This window comes from Chelonia mydas, chromosome 9, assembly GCF_015237465.2.
Source record: "Chelonia mydas isolate rCheMyd1 chromosome 9, rCheMyd1.pri.v2, whole genome shotgun sequence".
Taxonomy (NCBI): domain Eukaryota; kingdom Metazoa; phylum Chordata; order Testudines; family Cheloniidae; genus Chelonia; species Chelonia mydas.
In genome coordinates this window covers 43,835,493-43,861,973 of record NC_057855.1, presented here as the reverse complement: position 1 = coordinate 43,861,973, position 26,481 = coordinate 43,835,493, and the positions used below count along the sequence as shown (strand labels likewise).

Below are 26,481 nucleotides of genomic sequence, written 5' to 3'. Positions count from 1 at the left end.
TGGGGAGGTGATTTAAGCTGTTCACATTTTTAAAATTTTATTGGTGGAGAATCTCTAAATATATATAGACAGCTACTGATATATCTCGATACAGAGATAGAAATAGATATTGATATGGAATAAATAAATAATTCATAGAAAGTAAAGATCAATCCAAATGTAAAATAATTATTTGTTTAAAATTTACTTTTTTTTTTCCAAATTAATCCCAAAATATTCTTGTTGTGCTCTCCTCTTGTGTTCTTATCTGTTCTCCTCTGATGGAGCCACATCCTGATCCCACTGAAGTCTATGAGAGTTTTGCTGTTGACTTCATTTGGACCAGCATTGAGCCCTGGGAATTTTTCTTTCAAGACCTACTTCTACATAGTATAGTTTAGCGCAGATCTTCTAATATTAGAGCTCATCCAACACAGATGTAATTTCCAGACGTGTGAATTACCTCAATGGCCTTTAGTCTCCCTCCCTTCCTGGGTCTCCTTCACCACTGGTATCTACTGGAGTCTTTTCTTAGTACTGTGACTCAGAAACTATGCCAAGATGTCAAGAATAGATTCACAATAGGCTGTGTGACCTATCCCCCAAGAATCTGAACCTATCCGAGTCAAATCAAAGTCATCAGTAGAAATATTTACTGAAAAATACAGATTTTAACTTGGAATCAATGCACTATTCAGTCATTTATCAGATGCAGAAATAAATATACAAAATGCAACTAAGAACAATTTAAAAATAATTATTTTAAATACTACTAAGTAGAAATCACATGCCGCATCCTGCTCCCACTTTAATTATGTAAATGGGAGTTTTGCTATTGACTTCAATAGGAGTAGCTCGCCCCCCCCATCCCCACCCTATTCATAAATCCAGGCTAAAAATGGCAAAAATGCTTAGTATACAAAATAGTATTGTGTGGTATGTCATTTTAATTAAAACAACCTTCCAGCTGGGTATACAGTGTTTGATTTTAGTGGCAATGAGCTAATCCAATGGAACAGAAACTCCCCCTGTGAAATGCATTGTTCCACCGAAAGCACTGACATTTCAAGAAGGCTGTCATCAGGTATTATCCTGCAATTGTGGTTTATATAAAGAGATGAACTCTGTGCTCCTCTGTGGCTACTTCCCTTTCTGGGTTGACTCCATTCTTTGTTGATAAAACCACTTCGCTCCTCCACAGCAAGCTCCTCGCCTGGACAATCTTTTAGAAAACTCGATGTCACATCTAGTATGGAAATAGAATTCAAAATTTTGCAACGCTCACAATACAGGCACACTAAAGTGACTAATGGACCGAGATTCCCTGTCTGACTGTTCACCACCAACATTTGCAAAACAGACAGCAGATCCTTCGGGGAGGAGAGGTGCGCTTGGAGAGAATACATCAGAAAACTGAGAACATATCATACTTCTCTGTATTCAAAGTGGCATTTGTTTCCTTCATTTCCCTCCCCTCCTGAGCAGCGTCTAAGTCAATTACTGTAAAATTAATGGTTTTGTGAATAATTCTTGTGGGGGGGGGGCAGCAATTTTTTTTTTTTGAACTCTCATGCAATTTAGAAAGGAATCAGTTTGGAAGAACTCTGACAAAAAACGTTCCTTGTTATTTCATTGATTCTCTGCTTTAGTGCACAGTTATAAATCTTTAAATGATGAGCGCTACACAGAAACTATCTGTAGATTGAGATAAGTAATCAATTAAAGGGACATCATCAAGTAGGTAATCTCGTGGGGAGGGTCCCTGGGATTCTAATAGCTCTAGTCTCCTCATGGTAAACATACTTACTGATAACAGGTTAGGCCTCTGATTCTTCATTTCACTGCTAAAAGGAAGTTTATATTTTTGTAGAACATGGAGGAAAAAAGTCAATCTTTGTTTCCCCTTGGTGCATGTAAAAAGCACAAATCACCCATTTGTGTCCCCTAATGTATGATTTACATGTACAACTTGAGTGGCCACCATTCAACATCCATGTGCACATCCATGTGATGCATTTCTCTTGCATCCATGATCATCTCACTTTCCTCTTTCCACTAAATCACCTACATAGGTTTTATTGGAATGTTCCAAACCCATGAACAGAGTCAACCAGCTGTCATTTAAAACAACAAGGCCGGAAGCTCAGAGCCTGGTGCAAACCACTGGGACAGAGAGGAGGCAGCTCCAGTTGGAATAACTGAAAACCGCACCAAATACTAAATAAAGCAAATAATTTTCCTCCTCCGAATAGGGGCCAGGGAGAAGTCAGGAAAAAGACATACTGTTCAGATCTTTCCAAGCTGCAGGGTTAGGGCAGCAGTGCAGCACCCTAGAGCTATATTGCCCCTCTGAAATGATAGCAGAAGCCTGAAAGGACCATGAGAGCTCTTCCAAAAGAGATGATGTTGGTCCTACACATTAAAGCGGGACCCTAACAAAATCTGCCTCCTTACTAGAGAGCCACTTTGCTCCCACTGATGTCAATGGCAAAAATCCCATTTGACATCATTGTTACAGGATCAGGCTCTAGAAGAAAAAGGTGGAGTCATTTTTTGGGGACACTGCCAGCTTTAGATAGAAGTGTTTCCACTACAGAGCGACAATTAGCAGCACACGGAATCTGAGCTCATGGAAATAAAGGAAACTTCAAAAGAGAAGTCGAACTTACAGAATCTCTTATCGAAAACAATTGTTTGCTGTGAAGGAGATCAGAAACATCAGAGAACAAAGTCAGGGTTCCACATATCCACACCCTTGGAGCCCCAGGTTTTACTGTTCCTGAACCACAGAATGGAAAAAAAGCACAGTCCTACACTCCTGAGACTAGAAGCGTCAAACAACCCCATTATCTACATGAGAAGGAATTACAGGATCTCCATAGTTAAAAAACAGAACAACTACTTTTGTGGCAATTGGATCACTACTCATACTTTTCACTCACTTTTGGGAAGAGCCCAATCATGGAAAAAGATGAATTTTCAGAAAGTCATGAACACTGGAAAATCAGTATCTAGCAATGACTATAGCCTTTCCTGTCACAGCCCTGTCACCTGCTGTTACACACAGGTTGGTAGCAGTCAGAGACAGATATGGTCAGCTACCAGATGCCAGTCAGATTATACTCTGACCATTGCCAGTTACAAACAAGAGCCCAAATCTGCTGCTGTTAAAGTCAATGGCAAAACTCTGAGCGACTTCACCAGGAGAAGGATCTGGTCCATTGGCCTGAGGATCTATAGTCAAGTTACAAACGTTCCCTTCTGAAATGCTGATTCTGAATAGCAAAAATAAACCCTTTTTCCTTTTGAAGCCTGGCTTGAAAGGAAAATGACAATCTGCATCTCTGTTGTTGCGGGCTGAGGCTCCTCAGGCTTCAGCGGCTTTTATGTACATTTTAAAGGCATTTAATAGCATTAAAGTAAGCACAGATCTCTCAGGTATTTTTCGTACTCTTCTCTCCCCACCTCCCAAGACACTCATCATATTGGTATGAGACAGAGACCAGCACTTGGACACTGAGGTGGTAGGGCTCCTTAGAAATATGGATGGATAGATGGGATAGATTTTTGGATGGATAACGAGGCCAGTTGATAAATATACAGGATAACATCAGGCCAGTTTGGCTCACAACTGTGATCAGACTACCAGACTGGCCTCTTGAGAGGACAATTTGTTTGGCTGATGGCAAATGTAGGCTACACTACAGATATTTGGCCAGATCCTTAACTGGTACTTAGCTCCATTGACTTCTGGCCAGAGCAAGCCTCCGCAGACAGATGCCTTCTTGCCCTTCACTATTTCATATGGCTGCTCTTACTGGAACTCTGCTACACGAAAACATACTTTTCATGGGATCTGACCTTAAAAGTTCATTATTTTGCTATTTATAATGGACTACTGACTTCCTCCAGCCTTACCTCACTTCGCTGTATCTATGACCCAGAGTTTCCATGCTACATGAATCATAGAATCATAGAATATCAGGGTTGGAAGGGACCTCAGGAGGTCATCTAGTCCAACCCCCTGCTCAAAGCAGGACCAATCCCCAATTAAATCATCCCAGCCAGGGCTTTGTCAAGCCTGATCTTAAAAACTTCTAAGGAAGGAGATTCTACCACCTCCCTAGGTAACGCATTCCAGTGTTTCACCACCCTCCTAGTGAAAAAGTTTTTTCTAATATCCAACCTAAACCTCCCCCACTGCAACTTGAGACAATTACTCCTTGTCCTGTCCTCTTCTACCACTGAGAATAGTCTAGAACCATCCTCTCTGGAACCACCTCTCAGGTAGCTGAAAGCAGCTATCAAATCCCCCCTCATTCTTCTCTTCTGCAGACTAAACAATCCCAGTTCCCTCAGCCTCTCATAAGTCATGTGTTCCAGACCCCTAATCATTTTTGTTGCCCTTCGCTGGACTCTCTCCAATTTATCCACATCCTTCTTGTAGTGTGGGGCCCAAAACTGGACACAGTACTCCAGATGAGGCCTCACCAATGTCGAATAGAGGGGAACGATCACGTCCCTCGATCTGCTCGCTATGCCCCTACTTATACATCCCAAAATGCCATGCTATATGACAACACTATTGGAGCTACACTATTGACAGCAGCTGAAGTCCTGCACCACAGCATGTATCATCTTCAGAGAGAGGACTTACTGCACCACTTAATAGATGGGGCCAGGACAGCACTGCGCTGCTACCTGGAGCAGAAGCAGTAGCCCAGGCTGTTTTTTCTATCTGGCTTCGCATTCTGTCCTTGAGGCTGACAGGAAAGCAGTCGCCTCAGAGCCAGGGCTCAAGCCTGCTCCCTTTGCGTTTTCCCACAGACTTAAAGGGGAGCAGGATCAGGCCCAAAGTGAGGGAGATACCGGTGGAGTAGAAGCAGAACTGGTTTTTAATATCCCATGGAACCTGTGACTGAGGAGAGGAACGTGATTCTAAGGGGACACCCACATGTGAGAGAAAACTCACAGTTCACTAAGTGACTATTTCACTCTTATCTCTACCTAGTCTTGTGAGCGTGTGGGGAGGAAAGGAGGGAAAGAAAAGATTAAAAAAAGGTTCAAGTGACTTTGTCCCCCCCTCACTGAGGTCCCTCAAAATCCTAAAATCAGCCTTGAGCAGGAGCAGAGTGATCTTCTGCTAATTGGCCTGTATCTTTAGGGGCACAGTCCTGATAGTGATATCCTACCTCTCAAAGTGCTCCTCCTTTTGTTGTCCTCTCTAAAAAAGAAAGAGAAGTACCAAAGCTCTGTCTGGCATGCCTGGAGTAGCTCTCCTTTGTCAGCGTTTGTCCCCTCCAAAGGGAAGATGAAAGATGGTCAGAAAGGAGAGATTTTCACTAAATAGCAGCATCAAAAGCATTCTAAAAGCTTTTCACATTCTTGCAGCAAGGCCAGACTCATTGCGCGTATGCCAGATACCTACAGCTCTCAGGTTACTTTGCCAGCATTGTCCTCAGAGAAGCAACATGGATCTGAGGTGCGTACATGCACACACAAAGACATGCATAACAAATTGTTCTGCTCCCCTTATCTCCAGAAGGGTGGTGTGAACATAAATACCTATACATATAGCAAATGTAATTAACAATATTTCTTTACTAGCAGCCTCATATTAGCTGAATTTTCTTTTCCCCTCCTCTTCTGCCAACTTCTCCAAGAAGGGCTACTGACTTCTGAAAGACCAATTCAGCCTAGACCAGCACCAGCACAGCCGCTGGACTCATGCCTGGATTTGAAAATAAAGCCCCACTTCAAATAAGGGGCCGGTGCCTGTACATCAGCAACCCCGCCACTAAAAGCCCCCTACTTGAAAGTAACGCCCACTTGTCAAGAGGACATCCCAGATGTGGCAAAGTCATTGCGTTTAAGGCCAGAAGGGACCACCAGAACATCTAGTCTGAGCGCCTGTATATCACAGGCCACTCTGAGGACAATCTTCACACCAAGCCAACATCAGAATCAGACTAAAGGGTTACAGGCCTCAGGAGACTAAAGTATTGTGTGCCACAGTCAGAGAACAGGAGGAACCAAGGTGCGCTAATGCAAAGGTCAGTTGGCTACTGTATACAGTTGGCTGTGCAATAATAGTGCCTCTTACTAGCGCTATGTCCATAAGACAGCTGTTGCAAGTGGTGACCCAGCATTAAGGAGTGGGGGGGGAGGGTTTCTGAGTAATGGAAAACACACACAGGGGCAACGTTTCAGAGAAAGGAGGTAAGCTTTTCAATCAATCACTGCGTCTGGCTGGGTGAACCAGGAAATGGTGAAGAATACAGGCTGGTGTTTAGATAGACCCACTCTGATTACCCACAATCCAACTGTCTGAACTGTACAGTTAGAACAAGGTTGTCAGGGGCAGGAACAGCAACTGCAAAAACAGGCCCTGGGGAAAGCTGCTGAGCACCTTGGACAATGAATGGATAGACTGGGGACTTTGTTAAAAGTTAGAAAGTCTCTCCCACTTTCTTGACACCCTGATACCCTAAACTTGGGGAGAGCAGACACATGTTCATCTTTCCACCAGGGAGGTGACCAGTCACATGTTTGGAGGTACTGAAACATGGAAATTACCACGGTGGCAGCTTCATTATAATAACATCACTTAGTATTTACCTAGTGCTCTTCATGCAAGGATCTCAAAGCACTTTACAAAAGGGGCTGTGTACCATGATACAGATGGGGATTATACAGATTATACAGATGGGGAAACTGAAAATCAGGCTACTTATCTCTGGCCAAAGATAATGAGTATCCAATTGCCCATTAAAATGAGCGGGAACTGAGGGTATTCTCTGCCTTTAAAAATGAGGCCATAAAGTGACAAGTCCAAGCTCACAAAGTGAATAAGTGGCCAGCTTGTGAAGGCACACTGTCAGCCATTGCTTTGTACAAGTCTATGCCAGTCTTTCCATTCAGTAATTAGCAGCTTGGTGTGCATTAAACGAGCCAAAGTTTCCACCCTTTCAGATTAAAATTCTAGAAGAAACAGCTGCCAGGTTCACACAAATAGGATCCTTTTAAAGTCTGCTGCTCTGTGTAATCATTTGAGTCATCATTTTGCATCTTCTTCACACAAACAGGTGGTAATGAGCCCATGAGAACATTGTGAGTGAGCTGTAAGCATTATCCAGCACATCAGTCAAGAGACTGAAAAGTCGTGAACTGTATTTTCAAAACATCTTTCAAAGATCAGAAACTAAGCAGAACCCCCTAGCAATGTTCCAGGCAATCGTGATGTTGAGTTTCATCAGCAGTGTCGGAGCCCTGCATTGCCGCAGCCCAGTCAATACCTATCTGTGGACAGAGACAGGACTTTGGTGTCTACTGCTGTCAAGCTTGTTCCCTGCACCAGAACTTTAAAAAAAAATCCCAAAGCCACCAGGTTAAAGTTAAAAAGGGTGAATTATTATTAGGAGTAATCACACTACAGCATGAAGACTCATATTGGCTCAGGAAAAGAACACAGACCAGTTACCATGCTGTTCAGTACAACAAAGCAACTGGGTTTTATTTTAATTGACATTAAAATAGAGCAGAATGAATCACAAGTTCAGTTCCCAGTAGCAAGTTGGCTAGGAACCACGATCATCATTTTGAAAAGGCCCTTAATGAGTTTCAATTTGAACTAACTTTCCAGACATCTGGAGACCACTGGCTCCATCTCCCCATCACTTCAGCCAATCGGCTTCCTCCACCTTTCCATGTTTAAGAGTATAGTTCTGTTGATTCCACCTCTTCCTACAAAAGGAGCAGATATTCAAAACCACTTAACCATGTAACATTTGCATTTCTCTATTATTTCCTATTAATCTGATGCAGTTAGCTCCAGCTGTGCAATTTCAGATCTTTCGAGAGAGACTCATTGACTTTCTACCATCAGGGGAAGATGTGAGACATACGTTCATGTTTGTCTATGATATTTGTATTATTTATCGGCGCTACTGATGCATATGCTATTTTGTCTTTTAAAAAACTGGCAGTTTCTTGTCCTTAGGTGTTTACCATCTAAATTAATATATGTGAAAAAAGAGACTAAAAAAAAATAGGATGAAAAAACAGTGTGGGGTGGGTGGAAATGTAAACCCACCCCAACCAATCCTGTTTGAATTTGTCAAAACAAATACAAACTCCACAGAACAGCTAATTCCTGGCAGGTGTCTGGCAAGAGAACACCAAAAGTATTGGAAAATGGCAAGCAAAGAACCACCCGAATCCTGCAGCTCATTTCTAGAGGGTGGGGATAAAGCAGCCGGCACTTTCCCTGATGTGGTTGGCCTGCTACCACCATCCACTCTCCAAGGACAGTCCCGTGTAGCTCTCCTGTGTATGTGCAGACATATCATCACCTTGAATGCAGTCTTGGTTTAGCTTTGCCAAACATCCACAGGGTGGGGAGTTTCCACAGCGCAGAGAGGAGTCGTAGAATATGAAATAATAAAGCTCGGCATAAACTTTTTGCACAATGTTCCCATCGCTGACGAGATGAAGCACCTTTTATATCTCACTACCATCCTCTGCCTGTCCACCTGAGGAACCCAGACCCCAGGAGGGCCACCTGCCACGGCCTGGAATGGAGGTGATGTCATGGAGGTGATTCCGATCCTTTAGAGCTAATCATCCCCCAGAACGTACAACCCATTCAAGTCCTGCCTTTAAATACCAACAGATAAATACAATAAAACAGCATGGGCTTTATGTTCTGGGATCTGCAAGAGAGGCCACAGAGAAATGAAATGTCACTTGCTGCCATGTTATATAGATACTGTACCCTCCTGAATGTTTGTGGAAAATTTCACCTCAGTTGTTCTTGAAAGTGAAACACCAGCTTTTAAAGAGGGGGGTGAGGAGTTCTTGATGGTAGAGATTACAAAAGGGCTCTAATACTGCTGGAATCTTTATGCAATAGGCAGCCTTGGGGCAGAACAGCAGTACAGCCTGTACTCATGTTTTATGCTCATAAAAACGGCCATATGGGGTCAGACTGATGGTCCATCTAGCCCATTATACTGTATCTGACAGTGGCCAGTACCAGAGTTGCAGGAGAGCATGTGGAACAGGGCAGCTGGAGTGATCCAGCCCTGTATTCCCTTTCCAGCTTCTGACAATCAGAGGTTTAGGGTTGCTATGAGCATGGGGTTGCATCCCTGACTATTCTGGCTAATAGCCATTGATGGGCCTATCTTCCATGAACTTATCTAGTTCTTTTTTAAACCCATATTTTTAAACCCACTTTTTGCCTTCACAACATCCCTTGGCAATTAGTTCCACAGGTTAATTGTGCATTGTGTGTAAAAGTACTTCCTCTTGTTTGTGTTAAACCTGCGGCCTATTCATTTCATCTGATGATCCCTGGTTTTTGCAGGGTAAATAACACTTCTCTCCATTTTTTCTACACCGTTCATGATTTTATAAACCTCTGTCATGTCCTGCTTTAGCCATCTCTTTTCTAAGCTGAACAGCCCTAATCTTTTTAGTTTCTCCTTGTATTGAAGCTGTTCCATACCTTTGATCATCTTTGTTGCCCTTCTCTGAAACTTTCCTTGTTCCACTATATCCTCTTTTTGAGATGGGGTGACCAGAACTGAACACAGTATTCAAGGTGTGGGGCTATCATGGATTTATATAATGGCATTATAATATTTTCTGTCTTATTGTCTATCCCTTTCCTAATAGTTCTTAACAATCCTTTAACTCTTTTTGACCGCTGCTGTGAACCGAGCGGAAGTTTTCAGAGAACTATCCCCAGTAACTCCAAGATCTCTTTCTCGAGTGGTAACAGATAATTTTGAACCTAATCACAGATGTGCCTGTGTGGCTACATTTAAACTTATTTAAAGCAACAAGCAGCTGCACAGCAGTCTGGTCAGCCAGCCAGCACATTTGGTTTTGCCAGCACAGCTCCAAGCAACGGCTGGCTCATTTGAGGCAGCTGACGCATTGGGAAAGGGTACACAAGAACTCTGGGTTTGCAGATGTAAGCTGGCGGCTTGGGTTTATTTCTTAAACAACGTTTCACAGCAATGTAATAACAGATCTAAACGGCACAATGATGGCTTTACAGTGAAAACAGAAAAACTGCACTAGGAGAGAAACCTACCTCAGTGAGGAGGAGCCTACGCAAAGGTCAAGTCAAAGCTATGACACAGTGCTCAGACCAGGTGTATGCTGCTGGTTATAGAGAAGAGATCCCGTAGTGAGAGAACTTGTTCTGGTTTCTTACTGGTCTTTGTTTTATATTCATATAGCACCTAGCATAATGTGGCCCTGGCCTCTAATTGCTACCTCCGTACAAACAAAAAATGATGGTATTCCTACCTGGCTCAAAAGTGAGGTTATCAAGAATCCTACACCAAGATGGGAGAACAGCCAATGCAAAGGAAATTAAATTTTGACCTCTCTTGGATGTTATAATGTGAGAGCAACAATGCCACCCAATGCTCAATGATGTAATCATCTTCACTGGTAATTTTTATGGTTACAGGCAACATGCAAGCTATTGAGGCAAGCCTGACACTCTGGACACCAAACACTATTCCCTGATCCTACTTCATCTACAGGGATGCTTGCACGCTGTCTGACACGCAGACTGCGAGCTCTCTGAGGGAAAGACTGTCTTTTCTGTTACCTGTCTGCAAAGCACCTAGCCCAATGGCCCCTGATCTTTGACTGAAGTTCCTAGGCACTATCATAACACAAATAATAAACATAATCCCGCACTGGAATAGTCCTGTTCCTCACATTGTGTATCTCTGCTGTTAGTTTCTACACTTTTTCATACAGCTGTTTATCTTTTACTTGTTTAAATCTAACTTTCTAATTTTGCTTCCTTTTCCCCATATTATCGACATTATTTTTCTATACTGTGATTTGTTTTTAATTCATTTCCCCATTCCCCTGCATCATCAGGCCAAGAATGGCAAGCACTAGGAACAAGTGTTGTGCCTCTGAGCGGCAACTGGCAGCCTCTGCCTAAGCCTTCCAAACACAAGACTTCCACCTGTTCAAATGAAGCTCTCTCTGAGTCACAGCAAATGCTATTTTGGGGCAGTTGCCAACCCCATAATGAAAGAATGAAAGAAAGGAATCTTAGACAGAAGTGAGATATTTCTTCTCCCTTTCACTGGCATGCAATCTACCATCCAGGCTTTCAAATACTTGTAATGCCATAATAGAGGTAAGTGGGACCTCTCTCATATTGTACAAACCCTATCTTAGAATAAAGGAGGGAGTTATAGTGAAGGGTGCCTGGCTGACAGTCAGGCAGAATCAAATTCTCTAGCCGCAGACCAGATATAAAGCTGGAAGCAGGAGTGCAAAGCTTCTCCACACTGCACATTAATATGCACTAGCTCTGAAAGAGGACTATGAATCTTCACTTCTGTTCAGCCCTTCATCTATCTGCTGACACTGCTAACAAGCGTATCCACTGTGCATGTTGCATGCACACCTGGTCCACTGGCCAATGGACTGAGACTTCCAAAATCATTTTACAGAAGCCGCTGAACAGGTAAGTTTTCTATAACTATCAAGATGGAGCCATGTTGGTACCAATAACCAAGTAATGAAAAGCTTCAGATCCCATTGCTATGGTTCAAAGTTTGTCTCAGAGATTATTCCTTAAAACCAAGTGTGATTTACAGTGACTGTAAGGAGAACTAATGGTTATGCCATTTTCTGACAGGCTACTTGCTCCCACCAGACTTCCCATCTCCACTGGTATGTGCAGTTCCTGCTCCAAGCAGGCAGCTTCTATTCCACCTGCATCCCAGCTGAACCTGCCCATGTACCTTTCAATCAATCATTCATACAGCTAGAGTGGCTGCACACAGAGCCTGCTGGGAGACAAAGGCACAGGAATTGGCTGAAGTGTTGGGTGGATATGAAGTTTGGCAGCTGGTGGCAAGAGAAGAAATGCAACTTTGGCAAAGTGGGGAGGAAGCAGTCTTCAGAAATTACAGAATCCTGCCTGTTGTGCAGTCAGAGACAGTCTGTCTCTCTCTCTCCCCTCCCCATTACGAAGCTCCTCGGAGAGTCCAGTCTGAAAAGCACTATGCTTTCCCCAGCATTGTTTGCATTGCATTTTAAGAGAAGGCATTGTAACAGCTGTAATGAGGATGAAGGATACAAAGATGATATATACTGGTACTGTAAGAGAAGACAAAACAGGTCAAAACCAAGAAGATCAGAGAGGGATCTCATTCTAAGGGCTCCACCTTGCAATGAATCTCAGGTGGGGCCCGGTCCACTTGTGTGCAGCAGCTTGCAAGTCAGAGGCCAAAAGAGACTGCCAACTCAAAGAATACATACAAATAAACTTTCTACTATTACTATTCACTGTGTTGTTACTGATCACCTAATTAAACTTTCATCTTACTGAGGAAAACTATGCACTGTGCACACTTAGAATACACTTATTGCCACTTAGAACGTCACTGCTCTTTAACAATTATTTTTCAAACTTAAATGATTATTCAGAGAGGACTAGCCACATGATAAGACTTCAGTTTAACAGAAATCAGCAGCTTTTGTTGTTTTGAGTACAAAAAAAGTCAAAACAATTTCTTAAAAATACAAAAAATATTAGCGTATACTAGGGCTGTTAAGTGATTAAAAATTTATCCGCGATTAATTGAACTGTTAAACAATAACAGAATACAATTTATTTAAATATTTTTTGATGTTTTCTACATTTTCAAATATATTGATTTCAATTATAACATCCATGCTGATGACGGGTTCTGCTTGATAACAATCCAAAGCAGTGTGGACCAACGCATGTTTGTTTTCATCATGAGAGTCAGATGCCACCAGCAGAAGGTTGATTTTCTTTTTCGGAGGTTCGGATTCTATAGTTCCGCATCAGAGTGTTGCTTTTTTAAGACTTCTGAAAGCGTGCTCCACACCTCATCCGTCTCAGGTTTTGGAAGGCACTTCAGATTCTTAAACCTTGGGTCGAGTGCTGTAGCTATCTTAAGAAATTTCACATAGGTACCTTCATATAAACAACATGTGCTGAGTCATCATCCGAGACTATTATAACATGAAATATATGGCAGAATGCAGGTAAAATAGAGCCGGAGACATACAATTCTCCCCCAAGGAGTTCAGTCACAAATGTAATTAATGCATTTTTTTTTAAACGAGCGTCATCAGCATGGAAGCATGTCCTCTGGAACGGTGGCCAAAGCATGAAGGGGCATACAAATGTTTAGCATATCTGGCATGTAAATACCTTGCAACGCCGGCTACAAAAGTCCTAGGCGAACGCCTGTTCTCACTTTCTGGTGACATTGTAAATAAGAAGCAGGCAGCATTTTCTCCTATAAATGTAAACAAACTTGTTTGTCTTAGCAATTGGCCGAATGAGAAGTAGGATGGAATGGATTTGTAGGCGCTGAAGTTTTGCATTGTTTTGTTTTTTGAGTACAGTTATGTAACAAAAAAAAATCTATATTTCTAAGTTGCACTTTCATGATAAAGAGATTGCTCTACAGTACTTGTATGAGGTGAACTGAAAAATACTGTTTCTTTTGTTTATCATTTTTACAGTGCAAATATTTGTAATAAAAATAATAATATAAAGTGAACAGTGTACACATTGTATTCATAGAATCATAGAATATCAGAGTTGGAAGGGACCTCTGGAGGTCATCTAATCCAACCCCCTGCCCAGAGCAGGACGAATCCCCAACTAAATCATCCCAGCCAGGGCTTTGTCAAGCCTGACCTTAAAAACTTCTAAGGAAGGGGATTCCACCACCTCCCTAGGTAACGTATTCTTTGTTGGAACTGAAATCAACATATTTGAAAATGTAGAAAAACATCCAAAAATATTTAATAAATTTCAAATGGTAGTCTATTGTTTAACAATGTGATTAAACGGAGCTTAGTAGCAATTAATTTTTCTGAGTTAATCACATAAGTTAACTGCGATTTGTTGACAGCCCTAGTTTATACTTGTCTAACTCAAACTGGTCCAGTGGGTTTTCCATAGAGTTTCTGAGCAAAACATCCACAATTGGTTTGAGACCAAGCATGAAATTTCAGTTCAAACATTATTTTTAAAGGAAGTTCCTGGCTGAAAAGGTTTTTATTCTCAACCTTATTCCTAGCAAAATCCCTATCGTCATAAAAACAAAGCAACATAAAACATTTGTGAAATTAAAATTCTGGTTGAAAAACTTGTTCAGATTAAGTGGGATTAAAAATTCAGATTAAAAGGCCAATAATCTGAACTGCTCTTTATTTTTGGTTAATGGGGGAATCCAACAGATCACCTGGAATTGGGAATAAATTGAAAGGATCAAATAATTTTCAGGTTAAATTTGCACCCTGTCAGCAAGTTATTAAAAAAGAATCACATCAATGCTCTGACAAAAAGTATTGATGATTATGTACAGTTCGATCGGCCAGATTCTCTATTGCTTTATCCCTTATGCAGTCATTTACTCCTGTGCAAAGAGAGTGCATTTTACATCAACTGAACACAGTGTAAATGCCTATGCGAGGTGAAAAGCAGTAGTGAACCAGGCCCTATGTTCTCTACATAACTACTGAATATCAAGATATTTGTGAAGCAAAATTTACGTGTCAGCAGTCCAGTCTCCACCTGCCTCTCCTTCAGTGGCACTACTAGAACTATGCAGAGAATTCCTGAACAAACAGGTGAAACCTGTGGGTTTAATTACAAACTGAACACGTGGGCTGGATTTGCTGAGGTTTTTGAGCTGTTCAGCAAACCGGACCAGTTTTAGAAGTTTCACATGGATGCTGTTTATAAAATAATAACCATATTTTAAAAAACAGTGGGTTTGATGAGTTTTGTTTTGAAGGACAAATCATCCAGGTTGAAGAAATTTGCATCTGGAGAAGGAACGGAGAGAAGGAAGAGGCAGTGCTACCTTCTCCAGAAGTTCATACTTTTATCAGCTGATCAGAAAGATGATCATTTTTCACACAGTTTAATTGTACCTTGTTTCATAAAGTGCTGCTGAAATGATTAAGAGAACTTAGAAGCACGGCAGTGGAATCAAACACTCAGAGTTTAAAATCCACATTGTACATATGAGAGTGTGTAAAAACCGCTATACATCAACATAACACAAAATGATATTCCATTTCAAAAACAACTGGTGCTGAAAATGAATCAGTTTATGAACAGCTATGGCTGCGTTTATGCAAGGAAAAGAGAATGGGGCAACTCCAGGGACAAGGAAAAGGAAAAAAAAAACTTGTCAGCCCACTCACCTTATCCCCTCAGACCCACCTAACCAGGGCTAAAGTTAGATTCGGGTGCATAAAGCTGAAACTCTCAGCAGTTCAAAGGATTTATGAAAAAATATTTTACTTCTGTCTCTTTTAATGTATACCATTTTCCTCTTATATCTGCTGTAAGTGCCATGAGAGTGTGATGTTAATAAGATGTGCAAAGGCTTTTGTGTAGCTGAACAGTTTTATAGTAACGCATTGATAAATAAAAGGATTTGTCACTGTTAACACATTAACATGTCTCTCTGAGATCTAAGTCTGGACTCACTGTAGCAAATAATGCTGTCCTCTTCCAAGCATTTTCTTTCCAGGAAATTAATTGGTATTTCAATTTTTGCATTCATTGTTTAGTCACACCCTGATCCGTATCCCTGCCAATTGCCATCTTCACATGAAGTATGCAAGTAATTTTACAAAATGGATTTTCCAGTTTTCATCTGTAGACCATGGAACAACTACATCACACTACCTCTGTAAAAAGCCTGAATACCTTGTGCGAGTATGACAGGCTCCCTCCTGCTCTGAAAGGTTCCTCTTGTACCAGAGGATGCATACAATTTTATCCTACAAAAACGTCGCATTCAATAGCATTAATTTACATGTATAGCGCACCCTCCATCCCCAAAGACCCCAATGCACTTTACAAACTCGCCCCTTCTGTACATACACTGTATAAATACACACTGCTCTAGATATGGACATAAGAATCACCCCCCACTGACATGCACCTCCTGCACGCATTGCCAGCATGTTCTTTGAAAGTCAGTTTTCCATGCTTTACATCATATCACCACCAAGGAGGAAAATAACACAATGTGATGTAAAGGCATGGCAATATCTTTGCCAGGAAAGTCCGGGGAATATATACAAGCAAGCCAACAACTATACAATTTGGATGACTAAAGCTTCCCCGGCAGCATGCCACATAGGTTAAACTGATGTAAAGTCTGGTTTGTGGGGAATTGCACCTCCATTCTCCTACTTTGTCAGTGTTTATAACAGCCCCAGTTTACTATTTGGCAGATGACCCTCAGGCAATTGTTTATACAAGCAAAGATGTTCACTATCAACAAGTCTGCCTGCCTACTAACGATGAAGATTTAAGAAAAACAGCACAACAATCCAATGCTCGTCAGCAGGAAATAGGGTCCTGGAAGTGTTAGGTGGGGAAGGATGCTGGGGTGGATACAGAGAAGATTTGTCTCATGACCTACCTGAGAGACCTTTCTGACAACATCACTGCCCACACTAAGCCCCTGTACATAGGAGCGCACTGCGATGAAAGCTCTCGTCGCCTTCAGCTTCAGGTCCCTCGGAATTTCTCCAAAGGGTTTGTGCTGCTCAGAGTGTTTCACCATGCAGTCCAGGTACTCGTCAGTGATGTGGTACTGGGGATTCATCAACTTGAAGAGGCGCTCCAGCAGGCGTGTCCAGAACTCGTTGAGGGCCTCTTCCAGGTTGATGTTGGAGCCCCGGTAATAGCGTCGTAGCTCACTGTACAAATCCTTGAAGAGCTTGATGTTCTGGCTGTACAGCTCTCCATACGTGCTAGGAAAAGTGTCATAGAGGGCTTTCTCTGACTTGTTCAACAAATCCTGGAAATAACCTGCAAAAAGAGGGAAAAGAAGAGGGTGACAGATCAACAGGAGAACTAGAAATCTCTACCAGGCCAGTCTAGAGACACCTATTTGGTTGCATCAGTCAGGAGGGTGAGAAAAAGGAGCCAAGGACAGCGTTATCTTTTATCTTTTTCTCTTATCTTTTGAGTGAACTCCTCTTCCACCCATAATTTTAAGTCTTGAGCTGTGGTTAAAAGGAAGAGCAGGGTATGCACCACAACCAGCATGTAAGAGTGGTCTGCTGCCACCTTGCTCCTTCCCTCTATCAACATCTAAAAAAACATCAAGTGCAAGCTCTGGATATGTTCCTAAAAATCTGCTGTGCAGAGTGCAGTGTTCTGCCACTAAGCTTTCAGAGTCACATTTCTCCTTGGTTAATGCCTGGCCAAGCAAAGCAACCAATACAGCTAGGGCAGAAGTTAATGGCCAAGGGGATCCACTTGGAAGTGCCCATACTCAGCCTGCAGAAGTTCTTCTGCAACAATGAATGGTTACAGCAAAATGAAAGTTCAGTAATCCTACTTCTACCTGTTTAATTGCTCTGGGTAATGTATATAAATCACTGTTAAATCAGTCTGACAAAGGGCTGTCAGGACTGAAGATGCTAAAAGCTTCTCTTCGGTGCTGCCACTGCGTGACAAGAACTCGTATGCACAAGTTAACAATCCCGTTTCAGAGACTGCACCAGAATTAACACACACACACACAAAATTGTTCAAACAATTCTTGAAACCTGGATGCTTGCTCAGAGTTTGAGAGATGCAAGACAAGTGCTTGATACAGTATAAAACATTTGTATTTGATAAAAGCCGCAAATTAACTTTGTATTATCCGTGATCTCATTAACAATAAATGACAACAAATTTTATATTTCTTTCAACCCATATTGCCACAATGCTTCTGCAGTTAAAGCTGAGATAGTGTTTTCTTTCAAAGAATTTGTAGGATACTAAATATTAAGGCCCCAAACAGCAAGACGCTTAAGCTAGGATTTAACTTTAAGCACATGAATAATCTCTTCCATATTAGCAAACCATTTAAGCACATGCTCACCTGAGCACTAGCTTTAATGTTGACTTCAGTGGGACTACCCAAGTGAGTAAAGCCACCAGCATTTGACCCTCAGGAAGTAAACTACTGCATAAACTCTCACTCACTTCCAGAAGATTTTTAAAAATTATATAATTTTTTCAGTAATGCACAGAAAGCAGGGTTGCACATTTAAATTAAGTTAGTAAAGATAGACAGTCCTAACAGTTGTCAGGTAAATAGGCAAAACTGGAAGTAGGGCATTCTATAAACACATAAATCTAGTAAGATTTGGTAATGGATCTCAGCCACCATCGATCTCAGGAATTTTTTAATCCATTAAGGAGAATGTTAATGTTTAATGATGTTAATGATTAAAAAAACTAAAAGATCTCTTTAAAAAAATTACTGCCATTAATTAGGTTAGCACCCCAAACTCCCTCCTGCACCCCAACCCCCTGCCCCAGCCCTGAGCCCCCTCCCAGAGCCAGCACCCCATACCCCCTCCTGCACCCCAAGCCTCAGCCCTGAGGCCCCCTCCTGCAACCAAACCTCCTGCTCCAGCCCTGACCCCCCTCCCAGAGCTTGCACTCCTTACCCCCTACTGCACCCAACCCCCCTGCCCCAGGCTCAGCTCAGAGCCCCCTCCCACACTGCGAACCCCTTGGCCCAGCCCAGAGCCCTCACCCCCTCCGAACCCCAACCCCCTGCCCCAACCACCGGTGAAAGTGAGTAAGGGTGGGGGAGAGCAAGCAACAGGGGGTGGGTGTGTGGAGTGAGTGAGTGGGGCAGGGCCTCAGGGAAGGGGCAGGGTAGATCCCTTAAATTCAAAAAGTGATCTTGGGCATAAAAAGGTTGGAGACCACTGGGTTAGACTAACATCTGTTAGGCATGGTCTAGGAGGTTTACTTGGTCCTGTCTCAGTGCAGGGGGCTTTAAATGTCATTAAATGGCACCTGGACACTCCAGAAACAGAAAATGAAGACTATATCCAGTTCAGGCAACAGGAAAATGTAGATAAATGGAGTGTACTGCAAATATTCCTTTACGAATATGAGTGGGGCACCCGAGACACCACGCTTCTCATTTCCAGACCTCAATTTTGCATTTCATTCAAAAGATTGAACCTCAACAACCAACCGTCTCCTCCTAGCACCATGCCAGAGCAGTGACTGAGAGGTTACTAGAGGAAAGATTCCTACCTCCTGAATTGTCAACACCACCTTGTTTTCCCCCTAGAAGTCTCCCATTCATCCAGCTACTGTCCAGGCTGGACACTGCTTATCTTGGGAGCCCTAACAAGATCCCTGTACAATATAGCATGTTCAAGTCACACACAGCATGGTGATGTGTACCAATGTGCCTGAATGGGACGGAGCCCTTACTTGTCACAGAGTGCACTTGTTCAGGATGGCACTTGACCTTAACCAGCTGGTGATCTTTCCCACTCCTGCTGTCGCTACACAAAACATAACTGCTAGCTGATCCTCTCCACGTGACTTTAACGTTTAAAGTTTCTCTTTGGTACAGCAGTGGTACCTGAGTGATTAGGCTGATTTCCTATCTATCCTTCCTCTCTGCTTGTTTTCTACTTCTACTCTCTACCTAACAAGTATTCCTGTTGTGCTTCAGGTCATGTAGTTTGATGAGTGTGTTCTGTGACCTGTGAGGATGGATGGGTAACTGAGAACTGCAGTCAGAGATTTCTCTCTATAAAGAATGTTCAAATTGAGTATATATGTGGCACAAGTCATTTATAAGGAGGGACCTACAACTGTAGAACTGTGGATTAACAAAGTAATCCAACCCCCCGGTGGAACGTACACATGCAGAGGTCACTGGTCATCCTGTATTCATTAGTGTTCTGTGTGCAGTAGCTTTGACAGGAAGAAATATTGCCAAGTCCAGAGAACTCAGGGGCTCTGGTAATTAGGCTTCCGAAGTGTAGTTGACTAATGGGCACCTTAGCACTGGCTAGAAATAACTACCTGTGAAAGAAATACGGGGCACAGGAGAGTGTGCGGAGATAAAAAGCTGGAAGATGACAGTTCTGCTATAGGAAATTAGAGAGAATGTTTTTAAAAAATACCTGGTCTCTCTTCCCAAGATTTAAATAACTGGAGTTCTGAGCAGCAGCGTGTCTAGTGGGGAGAGAACAAGACTGGGGCCCATGAAGTACCAAGTTCTGATCCTGACTGCTACCGTCTGCTACTTCTATTCTACCCTCAGATAACAAGTGCTAAATCTCACCTGTGCATCTGATGAGAGAAATTATGTTTATGAAGGCGAAGGAATACGAGTGCTAAGGCATGTGCTGGTGTTGGCTGGCGCTGTCTGAGGGAGGTATTTAATCTCACTCTATCACTCTCATCACCATAGTATCTGAGAATGTCACAAACATTATGAATTTAGCATCCCGAGCCCCTGTGAGGTAAGAAAATAAGTATCAACATCCCCATGTTACAGATGGGGAAAGTGAGGCAGAGAGGGTGTGACCTGCTCAAGATCACATAAAGTGAGCGATGCAGATAGGATGAAAACTCAGGCATTTCTGGGTTATAATCTTGTGCTCTGTTCACTAGACAGCTCTGTCTATCAGCACTCGAGATATCTAAACCCTCGATAGGGAGGGCAGATGTTTTAAGTACTTTTCTTTTTAAAAAAAATATTGTCATGGGTGGTTGGTGCAGAAAGGTTTCAGCATCCGGAGAGGAGGTCTCTCTGAAGGAGTAGTGGGGGAAGGCAGCTCTAAGTTTGAGATGAAATTGCTTGTTATGGGGATCACTGCAAATGGTCTTAATTCTTTCCCTTGCCCACCAAGTGCTCTCCCAGGCTGTGTTGCTGCACTCTCCATCTCATTCTCCTTTGAGTCCTGGTGCTCCTTTCCCCCTTTAAAAATAACCTTGGAGCTCAGCTGTATCTGTGCCGCACAGTGAAATGCATACAGTGGATTTTGCACAGCTCCAAAACCCACAAGACTAGGAGCCGTGGGGTGTCAGAGGCTCCTTTTCGGGACAAGTCCTACAACAATTCACTGGGGCAGTGCTGTGCCAAGACTAAGATCAGACACAGATGGGTCTGGGGATTGATAGCGGGGCAGTAGCTAGCCAGCCAGCGATACTGAAACTGGAAAGCAACACCATTTCAATGTAATTGCCTGTGACACCAATGCAAAACTGGGACATTCCCAGGGAATTAAACTATCTGGACACACTAATGTTTGGCTTTGCCTCAGCAGAGTCTGTCAGTCATGTTCAAATATTTATTAGCAGCCACATTTTAAAACCTGGCTACTGACTGTGAGTGACTCACTGCCTGGGGGCACCACGTGAGACACTTAAAGGCTGATTTTATCCAGAGGCACTAAGCAGCCGCAGCTCCCACTGACTTAAACTGGGGTACTCGGGACATCTGAAAAACAAGCCTTAATGTCTCAAGCTGGGCACCCAAAACAGAATCACACTCAAATCAGTGGCCACTATTTAAAATTTCCAGCCTAGTTTTATATGATCTAAATTTCTCTAGAGACTATATGGCAACCCTCATTTTTTCATGTTCTCTGTATATATCTATCTATCTTCCTACTGTATTTTCCACTGCATGCATCTGTTGAAGTGGGCTTTAGCCCACAAAAGCTTATGCTCAAATAAATTTGTTAGTCTCTAAGGTGCAACAAGTACTCCTCATTCTTTATAGAGACTATGAGACTCATAGACTTTAAGGCCAGAAGGGACCAAAATGATTATCTAGTTTGACCCCCTGCACATGGCAGGCCACAGAACCTCACCCATCCACTCCTGTAATACACCCCTAACTTCTGGCTGAGTTACTGAAGTCCCTGAATCATGATTTAAAGACTTCGAGTTACAGAGAATCCACCAGTTATACTAGTTTAAACCTGCAAGTGATCCATGGCCCAGGCTACAGAGGAAGGCGAAATAACTCCAGGCCATTATCATCATTTAATATATAAACTGCAGTAGCACCAGAGGCCTCTTTTTAAAAAAAATATTAATTTTATACCCTGGTTCATCTCACCAGATTAAAATCTATTCCTTTCTTGAAAGATATCCTCTCAATGCCTGTGTGCAGCCAACATGCTGCTAAAGAGCCCTTGCAGTCATCCAAGGCATCTGTAAAAGTAACTTGTAATGGAGGGTCCTTGACATGGAGAAAAATCAGATGCTGATCCCATTAGCAAGTGCTTAGCTGAAGATCTCATTTTAATGAGTAGTGAAAGGGCTTTACGAGCTGCTTGTCCTAACACATAGTTTATCAAATACACTCACCTTGAATTGCTTATCAAGATGAATAGCAATTCAACTACTTTCTTCTTCTTGTGGCAATCTCCCACTGAAAGATCCTCATTTCTCCTTTGTTTGCCCTTATAACAAGAGAGGCGGATGGAGGGAAGCTATCACTCCTGAGGGCAGGCTGGGCAGGCCTGGGTCTACTATCTCACCTCTTGTGAGTCTCTGGAAGCTGTTTATAATTAGATTTGTCAACCCTCCATGATTGTCCTGGAGTCTCCAGGAATTAAAGATGAATCTTTAATTAAAAATTATGTCATGTGACGAAACCTCAAGTAATATGTCCAAAATTGGCAGCCATATGTTTATTCTGTAAGTTTGCCCTTTAATAATTTTATTATTGCTAGACCTTCAATGGTAGCAAATGATGATTTTATCTCTGTTGTCATAAAGTTATCACTGTTTCTGCATCCTGCCAGTGACCTGACAGCTGTTAATGGAGGTATTAAAGTTTTCATTTCACCGAAAGGCCTTGACCACACTGACTGTTCCACTGTGAGCAATTAAAATGTTAGTATTGGCCTGTGCCTAATGGACATGAGCTTCCATACTAGTAATTCCACTTCACTTCCATTTATCAACCCTGCTATGTCTACATGCAGCAGTAAAGTGCATTGCTCCCAGTAACCTATAACAGAAGCTTTGGCATAACAGTGGTTTCTGGGAGATTTCACCCAGTGGCTTGTGCACTGTGGGACGGCACTAACAGGACTACTTACAACGTGCCAGCGCTTCTCATCTACACCAGCCGAAGTGAAGAAGTCAATCATTATTTAGAGTTACTCGCAGCAGATCTAACAAATGGTCTAAAGCACACACACCTTGACAACGTTTGTAACAAATGTCTGCATAGAGGCTCAGTATGCTAGGGACAACTGATGTTATTTGGCATGAAAAAAATTCTCCAGGATAGAAGAGGCCTTAGGGAGGGAGTATGGTCTAGTGGCTAATGCATGGTACTGAGAGTAGATGTTATGGCTTCTATTCTTGGCTTTGCAACTAACTCAGTGTGGTCTTCGGCAACTTATGTAACTTTTGTGTTCCCTTTTTTTGCTGTCTGTAAAATGGGTGGGCTAATATTTACATTTCACCTACAGAGAGGTTGTGGAGTTTAATTGATGCTTGTAAAACCACTGGAATTTAGAAGATGCTCTGTAAGCTTAAAGTGTTTTTAATGTAAAATTTCAAGTATCCATTTACAATTTAATAAGATTGCATTCAAGCTCTCCTTCTTGTATAATCAGTGTTCTTTTTGTGGCAACTGATGTTTGCTGCACAAGTTGATAAGTGATCCCGGTATTAAATGGCAACTTGCCATTCATCACAAGAAGGAAAACAACAACAAATGCAGACCGATTTGTCATTTCAAGGAAAGGCTGCTTTTTCTGTTCACTACAAGAGAAACAAGATGTATATCTTTCTGTCAAAAAACGGGAAACTGCTCCTTGAAAAAGTCCAATCTAATTAAGAGCTGATGAACTATTACTTCTCACCTAGGTAGGAAAACTCAAATTACAATTAGCTCATTTGCAGAAGGTTTAAGTTATTCTAGATTTCACACACTGATAAAAAAATACCTACATTAGCTAGGGAAAATTAATTAGCAATTAGGCCCAAATGTGTGGCTGACAAATAGCCAATCTGGCACAGAACGTAAATGTCCACCTTGCAGCGTGTATTAGACACTCAGGCCTCAGATTTGTCAGGAGAGATGGTGCAGCAGCTTGTATTAATTACCACAGTAATCAGCTCAGTCTGATTTGCTCAGGCATCCTAAATCATCCAGTATATATTGTGCATTGCCTGTAGAAGTAACACAGGTATTGTCATAGTAGCATTACATCTTCTCATTAACATAGCCTCTGCCCATACTAGTAACTAGTAACCTTGATTCAGCAAGGTATTTAAGCATGTGTGTAGTCCCAACTACTTTAATGAGAGCGTTAATATGTTTAACCACCTTGCTGAATCAGGACCTAGAGACGCTGATCCGTACTAATTTCAGATAGGGACACTAATTGATACTACTGCTTTTAAAAAAGAAACAAAACTCACTAAAATGATCTGAAACAAAAGGTCTGGCTATCTGAACCATGGGTAAAAGACGGCTAGGGAAATAAGGTAATTAAACCCAACGCCTTCCTCAGCCAAAGAGCTCATAAAATGTGCTGCAGGTGGGTTTCCTCTACAGTATTGCCAACTTCAATCATTCAAAAATCGTGAATCAAAAAGAACCACAAAATTGTCTTAAAAATCATGAAATTTTTAAATGATATATTTTGAGTTCTGTAGATTTCCCTTCTGATTCTTGAGCCTTTAAGATCTGCATTTTCAAGTTATTCTCCACAAGCAAGAGAGCTAGACACTAACTTTTTAAAAAAGAAAATAAAGAAGAAAACTGATCGACAGGTTTCAGAGTAGCAGCCGTATTAGTCTGTATTCGCAAAAAGAAAAGGAGTACTAGTGGCACCTTAGAGACTAACCAATTTATTTGAGCACCTTAGAGACTAACCAATTTATTTGAGCATAAGCTTTTGTGAGCTCAGCTCACAAAAGCTTATGCTCAAATAAATTGGTTAGTCTCTAAGGTGCCACTAGTACTCCTTTTCTTTTTGCGAATACAGACTAATATGGCTGCTACTCTGAAACCTGTCGATTTGCGAAAACTGATTGAGATTCTCAAAGTCTCAGATGACTCCAGAACTTGGGACCTTAAGAAAAAACACCAAATATCACAAGATTCAGGATGAAATTGCAAGAGCTGGCAAATTTTGAAGGTCTCTATCAGTAAGAGACACTCCTGCACAAGTCAAGAGGTATTTAAGAAAGTTTCTCTCCCTCAAACTGTAAGAGCTCTGCAGGTGGCAAATGTACTTTACTCACAAGGCAAATCTGAGTGGAGGTCTCTCTTGTATACATCCTTATCCTCTTCTAGTCTTAGGAGGCCTGCAAAGAATGAGACACGGGCTCCTCATCAATTATCCAGAAGCCCTGCCTCAATCACATCACAAAACCCTCAGGCTGAGCCCCTGCCATTCTTAGAGATTTCACTACATAGCTAAATTAACCGAAGTGTTTACCTTCAACTCACCCGTTGAAGGCCCTGATTTAGTTGCTGCACATTTACCAAAGTTTTCTCTATGGGCCAATCCTTCCTCAATCATGAGCTTTATGAACTTAGCAACAAAATAACTCACACAAGCTCAGTTTTAGGGGATTTCTAAAGCTAATAATTCAGACAAGTGAAACCCAATTTCCTTTGGGACAATGCTCCTCAGCGAGGGCTATTTGTGTCCCAAACTTCACCTTTCAAACTCCCGCTGTAAAACTGTTAAAAGGAAGTCACCAGAAATGGAAGTAGGTTCCGCCCCCAGCTCTCGTGCTCAAAACCAACAATACCATTTTTGCTCAAATGAAATTCAACTTTAGACAGATGCCAAGTCTGGAAAACTGTCTGAAATATGAACGTCCAGAAACTTACAAACAAAAGAAAACTAGGGTGGTACATTGGAAACAACTACGCAACCTTGACTAGCGCCACTGTAGCTACTCCTGCTGTCATAATGACAGGAAAAGATGATTATTACAGGATTAATGTTTTAACCACAGTCTGTAACCTTTGCATTTGAACAAGATTGCAAATCCCTACCTGTTTCTCCAGCTCACAACTTCCCAATGTTCACAGTTCATATTTTCAAAGCATCCACATTTTCACAACTCTGAGTTCAAATTGGAAAGCTGTGAACAGTGAGGCAGGGACTGCCAGTTTCTCTCTGTAAAGACTGTAATTAAAAAAAACACCCCAGGGCTAAGTACTTTCTTCTGTCTTTTTGATGCCATCTGATAATTCTACATAGGGATCCCACTGAGCTTACTGCAATTAACTAGGTGGGGGGAAAAAAAAACCCAAATGGCTCTCACTTAGGCAGAAAGAGACTAACTTTCTTTAAAGCACATACATCATTAGAAATAAACCATCAAAATGTGAAAAATTGAGAAAACTGTATTATTGCTAAGATACACAAATTATTAACACCTCAATAAGGAGGTTGTGATCTAGCCAGTGCAACCAAGTAAGAGAAAATAGCAGTTTTGAGGAGCGGGGATCTAGCAATAAGAGAATGTAGCAGTCTCACAACTCCACACAGGAGGCCATGGATAGGGACTTATCTTCCTAAAGAAACTGAATCAACAGTGTGAAAACCGTCAGCCCAGCCAGAGAGTTTGCATGGAAAACTAGCCTATGACTCCTAAAACTGCAGATATAATCC

The 26,481-nt window shown here is 41.9% G+C and overlaps 1 protein-coding gene across 1 annotated transcript in view; it reads right to left on the bottom strand.

Annotated features, from left to right (window-relative positions):
* GPC1 (glypican 1) overlaps nucleotides 1-26,481 on the bottom strand; it is a 324,689-nt gene that overhangs the window by 49,917 nt on the left and 248,291 nt on the right. Inside the window, exon 3 of the mRNA XM_037908653.2 lies at nucleotides 16,467-16,858. Coding sequence (XP_037764581.1) covers nucleotides 16,467-16,858 — 392 coding nt within the window. The remainder of the gene's footprint in view (nucleotides 1-16,466; nucleotides 16,859-26,481) is intronic.